Genomic DNA, 16,958 nt, shown 5'->3' on the forward strand with positions numbered 1-16,958 from the left:
CAAGATAACCATTTGATTTCCCAAGGATGGTGAGATTACTAATCTTTTGTTATTTTTTGGTGTATTCTTTTTGTTTTGAATTAAGATGCTCTATTCAAAAAAGTAAAGATATTCAATATGGTATGATGGAAGACATCGGATTCCAGTCCTGGTTCTATTACTAACTAGATGTATAATCTAGGGCAAGTCCCTCAGTGTCTCTCCAATACTTGTTTTATATCTGAGAGTTTTGTACAAAATAATTTCTAAAATCCATTTTAGTTCTAAAATTTTCTAACTTAATAGTATTAGAGTTAGAAAGTATTGTGTGGAAAAAGCAAGACTTTGAAATTAATGTAACATTTGTGACCTCAGGTTTAGTGCCATACAGTGTGCAGCTGCAGTCCCCAGAGCTGCTGCTGAATCCTCGTCTTCTGAAAAGTTTGAGCAGTCAAATCTTCAGGTATCAAGTGAGACACCAGCCAATAATGAGTTGACAACCAATGGTCATAGTCTACCTACCTCCAAACAGATTTTCCAGCAGCCCAAAGGGATAATGGGAATGTTTGCCTCTAAAGCTGCTTCTAAAACCCAAGATGTCAACAAGGAAACCAAAACAGAGACTAAAGAGGTAACAAATGTAAGTCTTTAAAGATATGTCTTGATAGCTCAGAATGGGTAATGGAAAACCATTAGAGTTCCAATGGTAGTAGATTAATCACATAATGTTCTGATGTATAATAATATGTTCTAGTTTTTCTACTTTAGTCTGAATCCTTTAATTCTTGATATTTTCATCTGAAATAGTCCTTTTTCTTTCGATAATGCTTCTCACCAAGCCTTGGATTCTCCTGTAAAATGGCCCTGTATACATTGCAAGATTGTTGTGCAAGCCAAATAATGCATATGAGAATACTTGAAAATTACAAAGTTCTAGAACTGTTTATTAACAATACGGCCTTTTTCGGAACATCTTATATTCTGAGCTTTACCATGTATGCCTTTCTTCTTAGTATATTTAACATTCTCGTTCTGTTTTATGAATTTTTGTTTTTTTCTTTAGCTGCTTCCCTTAGTTTTTTATTATTCACTCATCTGAAGTAACTTAAATGGTCTCATTAAAACACTATTTAAAAATACTCCAGAAAAGCATAATTATTGCTATTATTGTTATTACCTTCACTGTGATTTTACAACTTCCGCTTTGGGAAAGGAGAGGGGAGTGGAAGAAAAACACTAACATTTATGGAAATACTGTGGGCCAATACTTTGATCTTTGCTCAAATCCTCTAACAGTTCAGTGAGGGAGAGATCTCTGTTTTGTATGTGTACTCAAAAACTGAGCGCTAGACTTGTTGAGTGATTTGCCTGCATATCAGATTGCTATTAAATGGTACAACCAGTGTTCAAATCCACTTCTGATTATTACAAATGTAACGTTTTGGAGGTTCTCCCTCCCACTCAGTGTGTACTGTACTGCCTCTGATCTGTTTTAATTCTATCAAACTAAGTAGTTTTTTAATATACTCAAAAGTTTAGACACATTCATGGATAGTAAGTCTGTAAGAACAATGAGCAAGTAAGCTTTGGAGATAAACATCAGATACTCTGGTCTGGATTTGTTCTTACATCTAATGCCGACACATTTTGGCATGATTATATAGAGATTGTGCCATCATGATGGTGTGCCCTGCTATTGAAGAGATTAAGACTGCTACTTGAAGAATAGCCTTAGACACTAGAAAAAAATTATGTGTGTTTTCTGCTTTTAGGTATTTTCCACAGGCAACAAGGCACCAGGGAAAGGGAATGTGATGAGCAATTTTTTTGGAAAAGCTGCTATGAGTAAGCATGTTTTTACCTTCCTTTGATTAATACATGAATGTTAATATAATAACATATTTGAGGTGAAAGCCACCTTGTTCAGTTTTTACCCATCTGGTATATCATGCAGCCTTCCTGCATCCTAACATAAATTTGCAGTCTACTGACCAAATATTGAATGGAAGTAACCCCACTGGAACGGTGGATTTTATGGGTGACCTGGGTTCAGTTTAGATCTCTTGCAGGGTAGTTTACTACTCCTGTTTTTACTTCCTGCCTTGGAAAGAGAATTTATTATTTGTTTCATAGGGCTCTTGAAAATGGGTGACAAAATAGGAGGGAGGCTGCTTGGTTATACAGTATGGTGTTGAGGTTAATATCCTAGGTGCTGGGCTCAGGTTTGCCTTGTATGACAATTATTAATTATTACCCCTGTCTCCCAGGGGGCTGCATAAACAAATCTTTGGCTTTCTGCAGTTATTTTTTACAGATTACTCATGATAATGAACTAGACCTCAGTATGAATTAGAAGGACCTGGGGGGTAGTGGCCACTTAAAAATAATACTTTTTGAGAAAGCAAAACCGCCTTTATTTAAAAATTTTATTTAAAGAAGAATTCTTTCATATGGAAAGAACCAGTAGTCACATATTTTCATACTTCTCATACCAAGTACACATCCCCTGAGGGTATGTGGCATAACACCAGAAAGAATTCAGGAGCCGCGGGATAATTATGGCACACTTTCTTGGAGCATCAGTTTTACAAAGATCTTGTGGGAAGGTGTTTTGTTACATGCCTATGCAAGCAAAATTAGTCAGAATTCTGCTTTCCCATGATGGTCAAATTAGTGGTTGGAGGAGGCTTTGGAGTGATAGTGTTTATTTGCCAAAAAGCTATCACAAAAAGTTTTTGTGTTCTTAAAATAGATGGAAAATTTGATACTTTCAGGTTATTGGGAAGCACATTGTATTGTTGTAGGCGGAGTGCACAAGGAGGGCTCCCAACTTCTGTGAAAATAGATGGTGGCTAATGTCACTGGCCTGCATGGCTGGTACTGGTCCACTGAACCAATCAGATTGTGTGGTTTCTCGGTGACTTTTAGGTCCACATTTTTATTTGTTTTGTTTTATTTGTTGTTTTTTTGGTGCATTTGTAACCAGTGAATTTAAACATTTTTATTATTTCTAAAATACATAAGCCATGACTATTTGCTAATCATAAAGAAAATCAAGCTATACAGAAGTATACACTTGTTTATTTAGTAAATATTTATTGAGCAACTACTGTGTACTTGGAACTATTGTGCATGGTGATACAAAGGAGAAACTGTAGGCAAGTGAGATCTCTGCCCTCATGGTCCTTATATACTACTAGGAGAGACAGACAAATAAATAAAGAATAAAATAGTTAATGATTATAATTGCTAGGCAGACAGTAACAGTAATAGAGGCAGTGGAGAAACTGGATAAAATAAAAGAATTAAATATTTACCTAATAAAAAGAATGGCTTCTAGGGTTGATTTATTTAACATGTTTTTTCAGGGATGAATGTTTAGAGTAAAATGATGAATATTTTTATTGTATATGACACATGACAAGATCATTGCAATGAAAATGAGAGTTGGAGGAAAGAGTTGTGGGGACTTGAAGCATTTAAAACTTAATGCTGGACAATAGCAAGTGTAACAGTTACCCTTATGCATTGCTGTGGGGAATATAAAATGATGTGCTTATTCTAAAAACAGCATGGCAGTATTTCAAAAAGTTAAACAGTTATCCAACACTTCCACTCCTACATATCTACTCAAGTGAATTAGAACTATATGTCTACACAAAAACTTGTACACAAATGTCCATAGCAGCATTATTCATGATAGCTAAAAAGTGGAAACAACCCAAAGGTCCATCATCTGATGAATGGATAAACAAAGTGTGATATAACCACACAATGGAATATTACTGTTATTTTTTTAAATATTTATTAGAGAGAGGAGAGAGAGAACATGAGTGGAGGAGGGGCAGAGGGAGAGAGAGAGAAGCAGACTCCCTGCCAAGCGGGGAGCCCGATGTGGGATTTGATCTCAGGAGCCGAAGTCAGATGCTCAACTGAGTGAGCCTCCTAGGCCTCCCACAATAGAATATTATTGAACCATAAAAAAGGAATTAACCTATACTATAACATGCATGAACCTTCAAACATGTGAAATGAAAGAAGCTAGACAGGAAAGGCCACATATTGTATAATTTTGTTTATACAAGATGTCCAGAATAGGCAAATCTATCGAGACAGAATGTAGAATATTAGTAGATCAGTGTCATGGGCTGGGTTGGGATTGGGGAGTGACTGCTAATGGGTACAGGGTTCCTTTTTGGGGTGATGAAAATATTCTAAAATTGGATAGTGGTGATGTTTGCACAGTTTTTAAAAACCACTGAATTTTACATTTTAAAATGGTGAATTTTCCGATATGTAAATTATCTCATTAACAAGAACCTTAATGCTTTATATGTGAAAAAAATTACAGCATTGGTGACAAAATTAAGAAGTCATCTGTATCCTGTAAAAGTGTTTTGTATTTTCTTGAGTATGAAAAGGAGATGCTTTTAATTAGTCAAATGATACAAATGACTTGGTCATTCAGATAAAAAGGAAAAAATAGTGATTAAATTTTCCTTACAGTAGTCTGAAAATGTTGCAGTGAACTGCCTTTTTACTAGCTAATTGGCCACTTGTAGCTGCATATGTGAATGAGTTAGGAGTTCCTCAAATACTGTGAAACCAAGACAGAGAGTAAAAACTCTGGATGCTGAAATCTGTTTGGTCACTGGTATTTTAATTAAGATCAGTTTCCTGAAATTGGTAGACTCGATGCAATAGCATCTCTTTCCTTACCCCAAGAGGGAGGTAGGAGATAGTTAATGTTTTTTTTTTGTAATTTTAAAACAGTGCTGTCAATATGATATAAATTCTGTAACAATGCAAAATTTGCATAAACTTTAAGGATATATATGCAACTTCAGAGAACTCGCTTTTTGAGGGTCAGTTACTGAACTCTGTAAGATCTTGGTACAAATTTCTGGACCCCCTGGAGATGCATGTTTACTCTCCGATTGGTGGAAACGTTTGCGAAGTACTGATACTTGAGAACAGCAGTTTTGAAAAGGCGGGAGAGAATGCTGCGATTCTCTAGTGGATTCCACCATTCAGAATTCTCAGTGAAGTCTTCAAAAAATAAAGTATAAACAGATTGTGTGTTATACTTTTATCCATCATCTGTTCTTTCACATAATATACTTTATTTATAAATTATTATCCTAAGCTGTGTGTAATGGCCAAGGCTAAGATATCAATTGTTTTTTTCTACACTATAGCTGACTTAAGCTATTTTACGGCATATAACCAAAGCTACTTATTGAAGAGCCTCAGGCTGTTTACAGCTTTCTGAGAGTATTTTGTGACTTCTCTTGAAAAAACTGTCAGTAAATATAGCACGAAGGCTATTCTTCTATAATTTCTCGGATGGCTAGGCCCATCTTGCTTGCATTTCTTAGTCCTCTGCTCAGCATAGTAGTTGTTTCTGTGTTTTTCAGCTTGGTAGTAGGGAAAGAGGTAAGGATTTTCAGGAGTTAAACTGACTTAGGTTCAAATCCTGACTCTTAACCTTTTCTGTCGGTGTTACCTTGGGGTAAGTTACCTTGTGTATAACCTCACATACTAATCCCTTTTAATCCTTAAAATAGTCTCATAAATATTACTTCAGTTTTTACAGAGAAGACTGACTTTTAGGTAACTTACCCAGAGTAAAACAGTATGACTCAAACTTTTCTGATTCCAAACTAGTCTTTTAATTATATCATTAAGATAAGTAGTGAGATGATAAGAGTATCCAGGTTTAAGAATATAGAATATAATAGAAAGTAAGATCTTGGTACAAATTTCTGTTGTCACTATTTGTAAGCTGTGTACTCTTGGGAAACATCTTTTATACCCCACACTCTTACTAATTTTCTCATCTAATAAATGAGAAAGATGTTAGCTCATAAAGTTGTATTTGCTTTTTGTAAGCCCTGCTTTTACTATTATTTGGCCTGGGGGCTGTGATATAATGAGGGATTAGCAAGAGGCAGAAATGAAAACAGAACTAGAGTGGTAGTTGGAAAGGAGACATGTTCTCTGACTAGACCCTGAGTTCTGTTAGGACAGGGACTGTTTTTTATCCCTTTAGCCCCTGCTCCTAACAAATTACTTGGCACTTAGTAGACTGTCAGAGGATTGATAGATTAATATTGCATGATGAAGTTATATATCATCTGCTATACTGTTTTTGTAGATAAACTTAAAGTCAATTTGGATTCAGAACAAGCAGTGAAAGAAGAAAAAATAGTGGAGAAACCTCCAGTGTCTGTCACTGAACCAAACCTGGCAGCCCCTACAGACCTGAAGAAATCCAGCAAAAAAGCAGAGCCTGTTAAGATGCAGCAGAAGGAAAAAAAAAGGTAGGAAAATTTTGTTGCTTGTGGGGGAGGAGTGTCTCTGCTGGGGGTGAGAAGGTCTGTTTGGGCTTATTGACAGCAGGCAGTTTTCAGTTGAGTACTAAATCCTACTTAATGCCTTAGGGATACAGCTGTATAACCAAAATGGAGAGAGAAGCTCAGTAGCTTATCTAGTGAAACTGAACTGTGGAATCAGCCAGTTTAGATGATTTAGAGCCCAAAGCCAGTTTTTTGGGCCCCATCGATCTAAATTGATTGTCTTTTTTTCTTTACTTCATCTTAAATTTGTGGACATGGCATAAGTATGCCTGATTGTGTCTGTGTGTCTGTTTTTCATTTCAGATTGCCAAGCGAGGGGTTACTGTTTCCAGTCAAATTTAAGAGAAAAAGTTCTTTGTTTTCTTTTTATATCAATGAGTTTATTTTTCAAGTGGTAAAATGTAATTAGAAAAGAAAATAAAAAGCACACAAGCTGTTAAAAATGGATCCAGGAATTTGAGACACTACCTCATAGTTGGTAGGAGTTAGTCTGTTGAAAGAAATTCTAAAGACACTGTCAGCACTGATAGGCCCAGAAATACTTGACTTCTGTAGCAAGGCTGGGGCTGCTGTAGTAGAAAACAAAATGCCGAAGTTTCAGAGGGTCAAGGCTCTGTCCAGTGGGCCTTATCCCCAAGAATATGTGATATGGGTGGATTAAAATGTCCCCTAGCCCACGGGTAAGATACTCATTGTTGGTGGTTATAGCCAGGAATGCATTCAATATTTCATTACCAAGGATGATGTTATCTGTATGTTTTTAGTAGATGCCCTTTACTAGATGGAGGCAATCTTTTTCTATTCCTAGTTTGCAGAGGAATAGACTGGGTGCTGAATTTTGACAGATGCTTTTTCTGCATTTATTGAGATGATCATTTGGTGTTTCTGTTAATGTAGTGAATTTACTTTGGTTGGTTTTTAAATGTTAAACCAACCTTGCATTCTTGAGATAAACCTCACTTTGGTCATAAGACATTATCTTTTTTAGAAATTGTTGGATTCTATTTGCTGGTATTATAAGGATTTTTTTGCCACTGCATCTTTCAGGTCTGTAGATCAGTTATTTTCTTTTCTGTTAATGTCTCTATCAGATTTCAGTATCAAAGTTACACTAACTTCATAAAATTAGTCGGAGTAGTTTCCTTCTCCTCTGTTATCTGAGTTTATGTAATATATGTATTATTTTTTATTCCTAAAGATTTGATAAAATTTACCAGTGAATCCAAACCCAGAGTTTTCTTTGTGGGAAGGTTTATTTTATTAATTTGGTTTCTTTAAATAGAGCTATTTAAGTTTTCTTGTTCTTGTTGGGTCAGTTTTGTTTTTTTTTAAGATTTTACTCATTTGACAGAGGGGGGTGCAGGCAGAGGCAGAGGGAGAAGCAGACTCCCTGCTGAAGATCCTGGGATCATGACCTGAGCTGAAGGCAGACACTTAACTGATTGAGCTACCCAGGCGCCCCAGTTTTGGTTATATTTTTAAAGGAATTTATTTCATCTAAGTTGTTGAGTTTATTGGCATAAAGTTCCTAATATAGTCTTATTCTTTGAGTATCTATAGAATCTGTACTTATCACTACAGATTCCTTCATTCTTTCATTGCTAATATTGGTAATATGTAGTTTTGTCTTTTTTTAAATCAGGCTTATGAAAAGGTTTATTAATTTTGTTAGTCTTTTGCCCCAAAATAACAACTTTCAGCTTTGTTAATTTTTTTCTATTTTATTTCATTGATTTCTGCTCTATTATTTTTTTCTACTCATTTGGGGTTTAATTTGTTTTTTTCTAGCTTGAGGTAGAAAAATCAGTTGATATTTAAAGTTATGTAAGAAATAAGTTACTTGGGGGCGCCTGGGTGGCTCAGTCATTAAGCGTCTGCCTTCGGCTCAGGTCATGATCCCAGGGTCCTGGGATCGAGCCCCGCCATCAGGCTCCCTGCTCCGCGGGAAGCCTGCTTCTCCCTCTCCCGCTCCCCCTGCTTGTGTTCCCTCTCGCTGTGTCTCTCTTTGTCAAATAAATAAAATCTTTAAAAAAAAAGAAGTTACTTGAAGATAAAAACTATATCTCATACATATTTGAATAGGGTGGTAGAGTATCCAGAGGAGCTAACTAATGACAAGATGAAGTCTAGGTTTTTTATTATGTCATTAGAATCATGTTAAGGTCTTAGGTCTATGCCTTTGCCCATATTTTCTCTTTAAAATATTTGTTTTTTTCTCTTTAATATCTTTGTCTCCCTTTTTTATCTGATAAACTTCCACTTAGCTTTCAGTTTTCAAGTAAGAGTCTTGTCCCATAACATTTTATTTGTCCAGTAATATCTATCACATTGTCTTATATTTGGTGGTGTTTATATCTATTTATTTCTCCTGCCAGAGCTTCTTGAGAACAGTGTTCTTCATCTTTCATCCTCAGTGTTTAGCCAAGAGCCTCTACTTAGTAGCTGCTTATTTAATGCTTGTTGAATGATTGAAAGGCCAATAGGAGAAGTAAGAAGGAATTTGTAGGAATTTGTAATGATTCTTGATGAGCTGGTAAGTAGCTTCCAATGATCAATATAAAGAGCTAGAAAAATGTTTAATTCTGGTCACCCCATGGAGTGACTTAGTTGTGGTCAGTTAGCAGAGTGTCCTTAAAAAGAATCCTTATTGGTCTACTTTGACTCTTCCATCCTCTGGAATTAAGACCATGGGTTATGAAGCAAGACTCACTCATAGTAGCATATAAATACTTATATTTTTATTTTGTGTAAGATGCTTAAATTATTCCTGGATGCCAACAGGGGGAAGCGAGTGGAGTTATCTGATGATGAGACAAAAGAAACTGAAAATATGAAGAAAAAGAGGAGACGAATCAAACTTCCTGAGTCTGACAGCAGTGAAGATGAAGGTGGGCATTGCTATTAATTTTTGGCTAGTGGGATTGTCTCAGTCAGCCTGCTATAACAAAAATATCATACACTGGGTGGCTTAAACAAGACAAATTTGTTCCTCACAGTTCTGAAGACTGAGAAGTCCAAAATCAAGGCACTGCCTGATGTGTAGGTCCTGGTGGGAGCGCTCTTCCTAGTTTGTAGGATACCTTCTTGCCATATCCTCATGTGGTAGAGAGAGAAATCGTCTCTCTTGTGTCTCTTATGAGGGCAGTAATCTCATTCCATTAATTACCTCCCAGAGGCCTCACCTCCAGATACCATCACATTAGGGATTAGAGCTTCAGCATATGAATTTTGGGGGAACACAAACATTTAGTAGCATGGGTCAATTCTTATTATGCTTAAGGAGTTAAAAAGTAATTTATTATAGGTCACAATGACAGTAGCAATCCTAGTGTTGAGAGACATAGAGCACCATTAAAGTATACTTTAGCCTTTTGACCAGAACCATCATTTTCTGGTAATGTGCCAAAATAACAAACATGGAAGAGAATAAGGATTATTATTGGGCACCTGGGTGGCTCAGTTGGTTGGGCGATTGCCTTCAGCTTAGGTCATGATCCTGGAATCCCGGGATCAAGTTCCGCATCGGGGTCCCTGCTCAACGGGGAGTCTGCTTCTCCCTCTGACCCTCCCCCATCTCGAGCTCTCTCTCTCTCTCTCTCTCTCTCTCTCTCTCTGTCTCTCAAATAAATAAATAAATAAATCTTTTTAAAAAAAGGGTTATTATTATATATATTATCAAAGAGCTTTTCTTTTTAAAAAATGAAGTGGAGATCTTCCTTTGGCTACCTTCATGTGAATCTTTTAAAACGTGTAATATTGTAGGCATGAAGGGTGTTGGTGGTATGGTGGTGTTCCACACTATATAAGTAAAACTGTGCTAAGATTAAGACTCTGTAGTATCATTGTCAAAAGGGAATGATGCCATGGACCCTTTCAGTATTAGGCTGTGGGCAGATAAACAGAATAAGGTCAAGATTCTTACCTGGAAAATTAATGTGCCTTTTCAAATAATATCACATATTCTAAGAGCCAAGATCTCTTCCCAAAGAGTGTAAACGTGTAAATGAAGGTGTCTAGAAAGAGGAGGCTGTTAAAGATAAGGATGCCTTGGTTGAACTCATATGCCAGATGACTTCTACCCTGCCTTGAGAACAGTGGTGAAAAGCTTGAGTTTCTGTAATCAGTTCTCCATGAATTTTGGCCATACTGGGTGTAAAGCATTTTGAGGGGTTAGGGAGATCTAGTCCAAAGGAATTCAGCATCAGGTTAAGGTACAAAGACGAACAAACTGGTGCTTAAAAGAGATTAAAGAAGAATAACAAAGAGAAAGGAATCTATTCTGCTGACAAAATAAACTTGCTAGACTCTACTCTTAACAGAAACTGCTGTAAGAAGAACTGAAAATGGCAACAGAGGTTCCCCCAAAGCAGCTCAGCAACTGTACATGTACAAATGAGTGAAAAAGCAAATTATATAAACAGATGATCGTAACGTAGAAGAAATGAACCAGACCCAAGAAATTGTACAAGGAGATTAAATCTATGATAGAGGGTACATCTTTGACTCTTCCATGGATTTAGATCCTAACAGCCATGCTTACATGTTGGAGTTTATGGCCCCTGATATCCCATGAGAGGTACAGTGCCCACCAGAGCTAGGGTTTTTTAATGACGCTGGAATGGGTAGGGATAGGGCATTGTTAGCATCCCAGAGGGGCAGTTGCTATATACTCATTCCATGTCATTTATCAAAATGCTTTGACCAAGACTGCTGAAAAGAGGATACCCAAGCATGTAGATGAAATAAGAACCATCAAGGAACATTCTGACCAGTTAAGAATTGAGGAGGAATAGAGGGAATTCCATGCAGATATGTGGCAAAATAATTAGGAAGTAACAGGAATATGTGCTAATTGGATTAATCTTCCGTATTTCCAACCAGGAAAAGGACTTGGGGAAGATTCTGGAAGAGTCTTTCAAGCCATCAGCCTAATGTACTTTGAAAAGATAAGCTAGATAAACTAGATACTCTAGTGAAGGAGTCCGCTCAAAGTCAAGGAATTACTGTGGTTGATTGAGCACTCATTACATACTTCTGAAATATTCTCTGTAGTTCTGATCTCTAGCCCACAAAAATAATACCTATGGGTGATTAGAAATATGAGTGGGGTTATTTGGAAAGAAGAGAGAAGAGATGTGATAGAGGTGGACAATCTATAATAATAGATAATACAGATGAGAGGCTGACAGATTTTTTATCTAGTAAAAATAATTTTTAGCATCTGACTAAATTTATAAACCTTTGCCATTTTATTCCGAAATTTTTTCTTTGTCTCAAAGCCAATGAGCTTTAATTTAAACCTTCACACTGTCTTCTAATCTATTACCATTTTATTACCAATATATGTTATTCAGTATGCTGCCTTCAGCTGGAAATTAGCAGATGAGCAACAGGAGTGGAGGAAATGGTGGGGACTTTGGAGTCAAACAGACCTGAATTTAAATTTTACCTCTGGCACTTACTGTGTGACTTTAGGCAGATTATTTAACTTCTCCACTTCTTTGTTTCTCCGTTTCTAAATTGGGGAAGTTGTCACACTGTGTAGGTTTTTTATGAACATCAAATAAGATATATCAACAGTGCCAGGACAGTGGTAACATAGCAGGTTTTCTTACTATTCACCCCCCTTTTCTTATGGAGGTGTTCAGTAAGTGTTTAACAGTAGTAAGTCTCTTCTTAGAAAGTTCTGTTCAACTTTGTATCTTTAACTCTCTACTTAAGGGACTTTTCCTTTGTTTCTTTTCCTGGCAGAGGCATGAGCACGTTAAGCAGTTCTACGTACTCTGTTTGTAAAGCAAGAAAAGGCCAGACCCAGAAAGAAATCATATTAAGAGCAATGTCCACATTACTAGGAAAAAATAGTTTTAACTGATATGTTTAAGTTTTTGCTAACATTTTCAGTTTTTGCAAGTTGCTTATGGAAAATGTTAAGCAAATGACCCTCCTCTTTTTAGATTCAGATAGGTAGTTTAAAAAATTTCCTAGGAAGCTATGAATGATTTCCAGGATTTCTAATTACCTGTCTCTGCCATAGAACCCTATGATTAAACAGTGGTTACATCGCTGAATCCTTAAACTTAGTTTTACCACAGTTCTTATTCTGTACCAACAAAGGTTGTTTTCCTGGGATAAGTGTTACATTTCACTATTTAAGTACCTTTTATCTGAAGAGCTGCAAATTCATTGCAAATATATTTAAACTACATCAATGTATGAAACATTCCTTATGCTTATGTCACTAAAAATACATCAAGGGAGAATGCTTGCCTTGATGGTAAAGACTAAAGTAGGCAGACATGGATTCTAACATATGAATGTGGGCAAATTTTTTTAAAACAAATAATAGGAATAGGGATTTTGTGGGATTATTATGAGAATGAATGATTAATGTTTGTAAAGCCCAGAAAATGCTAGTTGTTTTCCGTATCCTTCCTTTCTTAAAATATTTTATATAAAAACATTTTTTTAAACAAGGTGATACACAATTTGAAAAATCAGATAAAATAGAAGTTTTGTAATAGATAGTAACCTCTCCTATCTGACTCATCTAATTGACTGATGCTTCTCTTGTCAACTTTCTCCCATCTGCCTTCCATCTTTTGGGGATTTGTTGAAAATTCTTACTCATTCCAAGTTCTTGGCTCCCTCTTCTTTTCTCTTCCCTGGTATGGTGGGGTTGGGGGTGGAGGGGCAGGTTTACAGCATTTAATTCCTTTGTCATCATTGTAATGATTCTCTTTGGGTGGATGTGGAAGGGAGAGGGAGGTATATACTGACTTTTCCTTGACCTAGAAGCCCCTCATCCCAAATGTAATTCAGAAAATGATTGTTTTCCTTTATTTAAAAATATTGTTATTTGTTGGGTGCCTGGGTGGCTCAGATGGTTAAGCATCTGCCTTCGGCTCAGGTCATGATCCCAGGGTCCTGGGATTGAGCCCCACATCAGGCTCCCTGCTCAGCGTCCCTCTGCCTCTCCCCCTGCTTATGCTCTCTCTCTCACTCTCTGTATCTCTGTGTCTCATATGAATAAATAAAATCTTAAAAAAAATATATATATATATATAATTATTTGTGTTCAGTGTTCAGTGCCAGGGAAATTGTGATGTTTCTGCCTCTCTGGAGGTTAGAGTCGGGGGGAATCTAGATAAACAATTCCATACAGTTCAGTGAGAGGGGTCTTAGAGGGTGCCACTAGGATTAAGTGTTTTCGTGGTTCCCAAAGTGGAAATAGAATTAAAACTCCTAAATTTATTACTGTGAGTACTCAGAATTCCTTTTCTTTGGCTTTCTCACTATGTAAACTTTCCTCTTGCCCGTGAAAAACATGTGACACAGCTTTCTTAGTTGCTATACCTTCAGAAAAATGGGAGCTTGGTTCTGTGGTTTGACTTCTTTGCTTACTTGAGCTCCGGTCATGTTTTGGCCTCCCAGAGCTGTGTTACTAGCTGGACCAGTTTCCTCATATGTTTCTGACTCTTGTTTCCCAGAGCTTATAAAGTTTTGGGGCCCATTTCATACTGAAGTGTATAATTTATTGTTTCGTTCTGGCTTTTGTTTTGCTTCACCTCTTTAGGTCATTTGGCCTTGAACCCTCCACTGTCATAATTTTTAACACTGACCTAATCAGTTGGGAGAATTTCAGATCCAAGACTTGTGCTAAGAATTTGAATACAGCCAGGAGGTTCAGGGAGCAGGTGAGGCTAAGCAGCTACCCAGTCTTTTTACCAGCAATTTCTTTGTGGTGATTAAGCAGTAGGTCAGCTGAGGATTTTCACTTCCTCTCTCATGAGCCTTATACAAACCACTATCTCTGGAACTGTTCAGGAATGATGGGATCCCTCTGGTGATGCTCTCTTCTCGGATGATACCACTTCCAGAGCAATACTGCTTTCCCAAAAGTGTTCTTTCCTGCTAATCTCACTGTAGCAAAACAAGCCTCATCAATGGGCAATCACTAGCAATAGCTGCCCTATACAATATTGAGCAAGTCTTAGTTGTTAGAGCTATAATTGTGACTGTTTCAAGGTAGTTTTTCCTTCAAAGTTTGTGCTCTTAAGGTCAGCTGGAAAATTTCAGTCTAACAAACATCTGTAGGTGATTGCAAATAATCCTTACATCACAGTCACAAAGACTCTGGGATGGAACATTTGATATAATCTGAGAATTATATCCACTTAATCTTAAAAGAAAATGTCTACCCTGAATGGTGAGGCAACACAGGATAGTTGGAATAGTAAGGCTGTGGCATCAGACTGACGGGGGTTGAAAACTTACTGTTTCAGTTGTAAGCTCTGTGACCTTGGCAAGTTCATTAACCTCTTTGAATCTCTTTTTTACTCAGTTGTAATTTGCAAATAATATTTGTTTCTTAGGGTTGTTGTGAGGATAAATGAAACAATTGTAAGTGGAATACATGACACATGGTGGATGAGCAGTGGATATTTATAAAACAACTTTATGGGCGCCTGGGTGGCTCAGTCGTTAAGCATCTGCCTTTGGCTCAGGTCATGATCCCAGGGTCCTGGGATCGAGCCCCACATCGGGCTCCCTGCTCCGAGGGAAGCCTGCTTCTCCCTCTCCCACTCCCCCTGCTTGTATTCCCTCTCTCACTGTGTCTCTCTCAAGTAAATAAATCTTTTTTAAAAAAATTTATATATCTTTAAAAAAAAAGATCTCTAAGGTATATTCCAGCTTTAATAATTCTTAATTCTCTGGTTTTCTTTGTATAAAATTAAGAAAATGTGTATTTTTTTTTAAAGATTTAGCTACCTGTAGAGACAGAGTAAGCAGGGGAAGGGGCAGAGGGAGAGAACCTTCCAGCAGACTCCCCTTGAGCACAGAGCCCAGCATGGGGCTCGATCCCACAACCCATGAGATCATGGCCTGAGCTGAAACCAAGAGTTGAATGCTCAACCAACTGAGCCACCCAGGCGCCCCAAGAAAATATGTATTTTAAAGATATATAACTGCTTGTCATGGATTACTGCTTGCAAAATGTCCTTTGTTGGACATGGAAGTTTAAAAAGCCACTGGGGAAGGTGTTGTACCAGATAGCGCCACAGTTCTCTTATCTAAGCTTGTTTCATTATTTCAGTCATACCAGACTCTCCTGGGGATTATGAAGCTGAGTCACCATCCCCACCTCCTCCTCCTTCTCCACCTCCGGAACCACTGCCGAATACTGAACCAGAGCCTCCTTCTGTCAAGGTAAACCTTTACTGGGATGGTTGCCTTTCCATCTGTCCTTTATCTCCCAAGGACCTGAAACTCCTGTGCTGAATCAGTCACTGCTATACAGTTCACTGATACCAGTAGATGACTTTTGTCTCGTTTTGCTCTCCTGTAGGTACTATAGACTGGGCATTGCCTCTTCTCATCTGAAGCGAGGGTTCGGCTGTAGGGGCAGAGTATTAGGAAGGTTGCAGAGGTGAGGCCTGGGAGCGGTTTTGTTTTTCATGACCTCCAGCATCAGGGCTGCTGTGCTACCCAACTCCTGTTGGAATTGTACAAAAATTAGGTGTTGCCTGCATCAGAGCAAAGCGTGGGGAAAATAGAGTAGAACAAACAATTATGCAGATTTGTTACTCTTCAGAAACTCTTCTGGAAAAGGGCAAGGTGAGAAAAGCTGGCAACAGATAGGGAAATATAGTTTTGAATGATCTTCATCTGTACCTTGTCTATATCTTTTTTTTTTTAAAGATTCTATTTATTTACTTGAGAGAGAATGAGAGATAGAGAGCACGAGAGGGAAGAGGGTCAGAGGGAGAAGCAGACTCCCCGCCGAGCAGGGAGCCCGATGCGGGACCCGATCCCGGGATTCCAGGATCATGACCTGAGCTGAAGGCAGTCGCTTAACCAACTGAGCCACCCAGGCACCCTGTACCTTGTCTATATCTATTAGTGTAGATAAAGAAGAGTTGAGGAGAAGGGTGCTAACAAGTTTTTTTTTTTCCCTTTGTGACTTTAGTTTTCCTTAATTCATTGTATTAAACTGTAATTTAAATTTTTGCAGTAATTTCTTCGTTAGCTGAGGAGAAAATGGATGAAAGACCAGTGGAGATAAAAGGACGTTGGTATTAGCAATAGTGTGTGAGACTAAATTATATGGAGGCAATGTTGCAGTGTCAAGTCTAAAAAAAAACAAGTATCGGGACACCTGGATGTCTCAGTTGGTTGAGTGTCTGCCTTCGGCTCAGGTCATGATCCCAGGGTCCTGGGATCAAGCCGCACAGTAGGCTCCCTGCTCAGCAGGAAGTCTGCTTCTCCCTCTCCTTCTGCCCCTCCCTCCCTCCTTCTTGTGCTCTCTCTCTCTCTCAAATAAATAAAACCTTTAAAAAAATAAAATAGCAAGTGTCTACAGCAAGTGGGGATGCCATGGAAACTTCTCATCTGGTTTAGGGGTGTTCCCTTTGTGCTCCCATAATGTCTGCCACAATCCCTCCATTAAAGGCCTCACTACAGTGGATTGCAGGGGTCTGTTTTCCTTGTCTCCCTCCCTGACTAAGGTCCTTGTCCTATTTTTAACCATGGTGCCTGTGCTACTCAACAAAAGTTTGCTGACTGAATGAACACAGTTCTTTGCTGAACGTGCTACTTTTTATCTCCTAAATAGCTTGCATA

The 16,958-nt window shown here is 37.8% G+C and overlaps 1 protein-coding gene across 5 annotated transcripts in view; it reads left to right on the forward strand.

Annotated features, from left to right (window-relative positions):
• The window catches only part of POLD3 (DNA polymerase delta 3, accessory subunit), a 62,725-nt gene that overhangs the window by 40,193 nt on the left and 5,574 nt on the right, over positions 1–16,958 (forward strand). For 4 of the 5 annotated variants that reach the window (XM_025848452.2, XM_025848455.2, XM_025848453.2 and 1 more), the window contains 5 exons: positions 355–619; positions 1,752–1,824; positions 6,137–6,302; positions 9,120–9,226; positions 15,433–15,545. In XM_025848452.2, the coding sequence (XP_025704237.2) occupies positions 355–619; positions 1,752–1,824; positions 6,137–6,302; positions 9,120–9,226; positions 15,433–15,545 (724 nt within the window). The remainder of the gene's footprint in view (positions 1–354; positions 620–1,751; positions 1,825–6,136; positions 6,303–9,119; positions 9,227–15,432; positions 15,546–16,958) is intronic. The other variant, XM_025848454.2, reaches the window with a different exon arrangement.

Source organism: Callorhinus ursinus, unplaced genomic scaffold (genome assembly GCF_003265705.2).
Source record: "Callorhinus ursinus isolate GAN/ISIS: 27379988/994484 unplaced genomic scaffold, GSC_fseal_2.0 scaffold35, whole genome shotgun sequence".
NCBI classification, from domain to species: Eukaryota; Metazoa; Chordata; class Mammalia; order Carnivora; family Otariidae; genus Callorhinus; species Callorhinus ursinus.